Source organism: Otolemur garnettii, unplaced genomic scaffold, assembly GCF_000181295.1.
Source record: "Otolemur garnettii isolate 467f Iridium unplaced genomic scaffold, OtoGar3 scaffold00027, whole genome shotgun sequence".
Classification (NCBI taxonomy): Eukaryota; Metazoa; Chordata; class Mammalia; order Primates; family Galagidae; genus Otolemur; species Otolemur garnettii.
The window spans coordinates 669,432-675,431 of NW_003852422.1; the positions used below are offsets into that span (position 1 = coordinate 669,432).

Below are 6,000 nucleotides of genomic sequence, written 5' to 3' on the forward strand. Positions count from 1 at the left end.
ACAGTAGTTACTACGCCAGCCACATGTACCAAGGCTGGTTAGTTCAAGCCTGGCCTGGGCCAGCTAAACAACAATGACAATTGTAATAAGAAAATAGCTGGGCGTTGTGACAGACACCTGTAGTCCCAGCTACTCAGGAGGCTGAGGCAGGAGAATCACTTAAGCCCAAGAGTTTGAGGTTGCTGCTGTGAGCTGTGATGCCACCGCACTCTACCCAGGGTGACATAGTGAGATTCTGTCTCAAAAACAAAAAACCTAGTAATGAGCACAGCAACTTTTGGGGCCCCCACCACCCAAGGCTCCAGGGCCAGCACGGACAATGGTTGGAAGGTTCTAGATGAAATGGGAAGGCCAGAAGAGAAGGCAAATCTGACTATTGACTGTATAAAGGCCTTTGGGGGCTGTGAGAGAGATGGAGCTCATGTGGAAAGGGCCAAGGGTGTCAAGAGAGGCAGGGACAGAAACCTCACGCCAGACCCTGCCGAGAGCAGAGACATCTGCCCCAAGACAGCCCTGACCCCCACAGGGTCCCAAAAGTACTCCAGTAAAACTGATTCAATGAGGAAAGGAAAAAACAATGCCTTTTTTAAAAAGCAAAAATGATTCACCTAAGCATGAGTTTCCCTAAATTGAAAAACTGCAAGATGAAAGTTTACATGCCTAAACCTGGTTGTGAGCCCTCAACCACAGTCTGCAGATTGACCGTGGCCTTGAAGCTGCCTTCTCTGCAGGGGTAGGCGTGACAGTCCTTGGCAGCAGACCCCCTCACAGACACAAGGTCCTGCTCCTCCTCCCCAGGCAGGCAGCCGGGGCCTCCTCTCCTCTCCCCCGTTGTTGCTTCCACTCAATTTGGGTTTATGAGCCACTTAGAGTATATTCAAATCTGAATTATTTAAGTATTCAAAGGGATTACATTTACACGGAATGAAAATATTTCCAGTAACTCTGAAGGATTCTGAGATGTTTGGGCTGATTTATGTCACATCAGATGCCGGTGAAGAGCTCAACACCCATCAGTCACTGAACTGCTGGTGTCTGGGGACCTGTCATTTGCCAGGAAGGGTTCATTAGATTATGTGCAAGTGACAAAAGAAAGCATTGTTTTAAGCAAATACAGGGTGCAAGTTCAACACTGTTTAACAGTGGGCCACTGTCCGAGGGCAGATACTCCCCTCTCCTCAGCTCTCCAGTTCGCAGGCCTCACATGGTTGCAGGGTCCCCATCCTGTACAGAACACCTCATGTGGCCGCCTGAGTACAAAGGTGCCCGGGTGGGCACATGTGGGACTTGGCCAGCCAGTGGGATGTGCATCTGGCTCTCAGGCTGGCCAGGCCCCCTTGGCCTTGGCAAACTCAACACCTCAGAGTGTCAGAAGTATTCTGTGTAATTCTGAGGTATAATTTATTTCAGAACATGCAGTTTTATTATTTCTGAACAAGCACAAAGGAACCACACTAGTAAACTTCCCCTTGGGGAAGTGCAGATGAGCAGTGTTCTGCCTACTGAGACTGCCCCGAGATCCATGGCACTGCTCTGCACCAGGAGTGGAAGCAGAGTTGGGACAGGAAGGCCACCAACTCTCCAGCACAGAGGCAAGGATGGTGACAAGTCAGTTGTTTCCAACAAGAACCACTGTTTCTGGCCACAGCAGGAGCACTCATCTTTCACAAACTCTGAGACTCCAAGAAATGGCCCATCACAAATGACTTTTTAATTTTTGTTATAAGGAACTTCGCTGTAGCACTGCTGGGGTTGAACCACAGGACACATGGCTAGAAACAGAATTGGAATGAGCCTGCCAGGAGACCCGCTCTCCAGACAGACGCCACACTGCCTCCTTCTAGATGGCCATAGAGGCTGTCCTGGGCAAGGCAGGATCAGAACTCTGCATAGATCAGAAATACAATGGCACAGCCATACAAAACAACAAACGCCAAGACCTTACTGCTGGAGGCTACTGAGTCTGGGCCCTGAGAAAGCACTGCCTAATCGGGACGCAGGGACAGCAGAGATGGCTTGGGGCCACAGCAAGGCCACACGGGTGACAGACAGCAACAGCTTCTGAGACGCTGGCTGTTCGCCCAACAATCTGACAGAAAGATTTATAAAGGCAAACAGAATGGTCTCATTACAGCAGCAATAAACAATATTTAATGCTCCATAAATAAGCACACCATCATCTTCCTCAGGACCCTTCAGCAACCTGGGCCAGCCCTAGCCTGCTATTTCTCCAAGAAGTACCAAAACATTCCCCTAGGCCCTACAGACACACTTAAGTACCACTTCCTAATTGGGCTTTCAAAGAATTAAGAAATATCCCAGATATCCCAGTTTTCATTACTAGTTGTGTTCTTCCTCTGAAAAACAGGACACAGAAGGCTTCTCATCACATAGATGCCTCTTCTTCACTGAACTTCTCTCTGCAACGCCAGGGCTTCCTGCAACATTGCTGAGCGGAACTCCAAGCTCTCCTGAGGCCACTCTGCCCTCAACACCACCACCCCCACCGGTTTCCTGCTGCAGCCACCACCAGTCCCAGCTCCCTGGTCTCCTGGAGAGGAGAAATCACCACTGTTTGGTGAAAATGGACTTGAGGATAGAAAGTCCTCAGATCTTCATCTCTGCAGAACATCCCTTTTCCACATGTGAACTATTAAGGGCTTCCAGCAATGCCCCAGAAGACTAGTGGGCAGACACTCTGTCATCTTAGCAGAGGTTTGGAAGGTGGCCCTGACTGCAAGGGGGCTGCCAGCCCCCAACCCAGAGGCCAGGGCCCATTTCCTCTGGAGTTGCCACAGCGACAGCATTGGCACTGATCAGATCAGCTGGCCAAAATAACTTAGAAAACAGGAGCCCTGGGGCGGGAAGGGGCCCGCCTGCCTCCTGGCTGATGAGCACAGCAGCAATTTCCTGAGCCCCAGAGCAGAGGCCCCTCTCTGCAGGAAAGCCCAGGCCCTGCCTCCTCCTGGGGGGAGGTGGGGGAAGGAAGATGCCAGCACTCAGCTCAGGTCTCTCTTCTGCCCTGCCCAGGGCAAATTATTTTAAAAATTCTCTTTTCACTCTCCTAACAAATAGTCAATAAATAGCTATTATTTGCACCTGCTCAACACTTCGGACCTAAAGACCCAGTCCCTCCCTCAAAGAGCCTCCCCAAGATTCCAGCCCAGAAGAAGAGGGAGTGGCTCCTGACAGGGCCAGAGGACCCCACTGCAGCAGCCCAGGCCCAGCCTTCACCAGGCCAGGGTGCCATGCCCTTCATGGGGGCTTGAAAGGCACACTGCCCCTTGTGCCCAGGGCTGGCCATGCCCTTCTTGATAAAGTGGGAGTTTTGTGCTCAGCACCATCTATAAAATGCAGTATTATCTTGCTTTGCAACTGATCTCATAATTATTCATTAATTTGTTCATCCCCAGGCTTGCTCATTATATATACATGGCACACTTTCTAGCAACTTTTCTCACACTACAAAATGGGAAGGACTCTTCCCAGCTCTGGACCCCCTCCCAGAGCCCGCTCTTGCTGACCCCAGAGTGCCAAGTGCTGGGCTCCAGGCACCAGTCGTAGCCAACACCAAACAGGTAGACCCAAGGGCCTCAGTCTGCCCACTGCTGAGAAGCCCCAGACCAGTCTCACTCTGCTCACCACTAAAGCCCCAGACCAGTTCTTCCCTGTCTGGGCCAGGTGTTGATGGGCCTTGCTTTTCCACCTGTTCTGGTTCAAATCAAAACTACCAAGGAGTCTGTTTGGTGAGGACATGCCCAGCATGCAAGGGGACCATGTCCTGGCCCACATGTGGCCACCTGCCTCCTGGTCAGGAGGACCCCTGAACTCCCCAGAGTCTGTACATCTGAGGCCAACAGGAGCTCCACCCCACTCAGGATGGATATAAACTGTGGCACCCCAATAACCCAGTCTGCAAGAGACAGCCACACAAACTGGCCTCCTGTGCTGTGCCCAGATGAGCCTGTACTGACTAAATGGCTACATCACGTATCCAAAATGTGGCAGAAAGATGCCAGTAACAACCATTGTCACACAGCAGCTATTGTATGTGACACAGAAGTGGCCCTTGTCACCAGGCACTTACTGCCTCCTTCAAGGTATGCTATCCCCAGCCAGGACCAGGCAGCTGGCTGGCCAGCCTCCTCCCAAGTGGCCTGTGCCATGTGTTTTTCCCCCAGAACTCAGGCCCAGATCAAAGCACAGGCCTTGGTTCTACCCACTGCACCTCTCACTGGGCCCACGGTCAGTTATCTACACAGTCACAGGGTGTGCACAGCAGCCCTACACAAGCCCCAAGAGTCTCTACCCAAACAGGGTCTTTAAAGGGCTATCAAGGATGGGCCAGAATTCATGGTAGCCACATTCATCTGGGACCAATTTTCACAGCATGAGCAAGTCAGGAGTGGGGTCCCCCATGGCAAACTGCTCATGAATGAGATCTCTCAATGAACCAGTCAGGGGGCTAAGCACAAGGTGGGGGCTCCTCTGTCCACCCCACTGACTTCCTTAGCTGGGGACTGAGCCCCAAGAAGGCTTCACACAGCACCAGGGCAGCCACAGAGCAGAGCACACCTTAGGAGCTGGGTCTGCCCTTACTGACTGCCCCCCTCCCCGTCACCTGTGTTGACCCCACCTGGAACAACAGCCTTAGATGAGAGAAAAGGGTTGAATGTCCTCCCAGGGGACAGTGGCAGGGAAGAGAGTACAGTGGGCATTGGGTAGCACTAGCTGGGCAGCAGCATTTCTTTTGGAGAAAGAAAAAAAAACGGAACAAGACAGTAGACATCTAAGAAGAGGGTCATGGTGGGAGGATGTGGTTTACACCACCATACAATCACTATAGACTTGGTCTTGCCAAGGCCCCACTCTCTTCCTGAACTCCATTTGCACATGGGGAGGGACAGAAAGGAGACAGGCTTTTGACTCACTGGGGAGGGGGGTGGTGCATACAAAGGAAACCAGGTGCTAGAGTGGGTTCTGGGGCAACCTCTTCCAGGCCCAGCAGCAGCCTGCCCAGGGCGTGCCATATTGGGGGCTCTCTCATTATTCAAGAATGTCAACTGGCAGGGGGGAGGAGTTTTTTATAGTTGCTGTTTAAGTAGAACCTTTTTTACAGAAGAGAAAATGAAAGAAAATAGTGTTGGCACCCGGGGTGTATACTTGAAAACCAGAGTCTCAACCCAGAGTCTCTGCAAGGGGGATGCCCAGGTGTCAGGGCCAGGGCACCAAGCAGGGGGGTCGGACTCCCTGAGGGCCCGCTTCCTACTGCCCTCTGGCACTGCCGCTGACCATCTGTCCCCAGACAACAATGTCCAAGTCCTGTGCCTTGGACACTTGTCTCCCCTCGCAGAAGTGTCACACAGCCACCCTGAAAAAGAAGGGCTGTCCTCCTCCATCGGGAGCTCTCTCCAAGGAGACCTCATGCTGTCTGCCAGCAAGTCCACGGTGGAGGCTGAAAACCACCTGCGCCTAGAGCGTGCTCAGTCCACAGGTGGCCTCTCTGCCTTCCATTAGGTCCTGTGTTTGCGCCAGTCCCGCTGCACCCAGGCGCCCGCGGGGAGCCTGTGGTCCGGGCCTGACCAGAGGACCTGAGGGTCCCACGGAGAGGACGGGATAGGGCTGGGGGGGCGGCCGAAACTGAAAGGGGGAGAGGACACGCCCCGACCCCGAACTGGACCCTGGGAGCGCCCCAGGCCCCCGGCATCCACCAAATCTCCAAGTTTTCTGGCTCCCTGCACCTTCAAGTCTCCCCAGCCCTCTAAGTCCCAGGCACACGTGCCCCCAAGTCTCCAGGGCCCCGCGCCCCTCCCGGCCGGCCTGACCCACCTTGGGCGGCCGCGACTGCGCCCTCGTCGCTCTGGTTAAACTCGAAGAGAAAATCGAAGTCGAACTCCTGATCCTCCAGCCCCGTCATGTCTGGGTCCGGGTTGGGGTCCCGGTCTCTAGGTTCGGCCAGGGGCTCCCTGCGCCCGGCGCTCGGCGGCGCGTCCTCGGCGT

At 53.6% G+C, this 6,000-nt stretch overlaps 1 protein-coding gene across 2 annotated transcripts in view; it reads right to left on the bottom strand.

Moving 5' to 3' along the window:
• Positions 1-6,000, bottom strand: part of NFATC1 (nuclear factor of activated T cells 1) — a 70,866-nt gene that overhangs the window by 60,962 nt on the left and 3,904 nt on the right. The window contains exon 1 of one of the 2 annotated variants that reach the window (XM_012804310.2): positions 5,830-5,936. The exons of the other annotated variant lie outside the window; for it this stretch is intronic. Coding sequence (XP_012659764.2) covers positions 5,830-5,917 — 88 coding nt within the window. The 5' untranslated portion in view covers positions 5,918-5,936. Of the gene's footprint in view, positions 1-5,829; positions 5,937-6,000 lie in introns of those variants that run through there. 2 annotated transcript variants of the gene reach the window in all.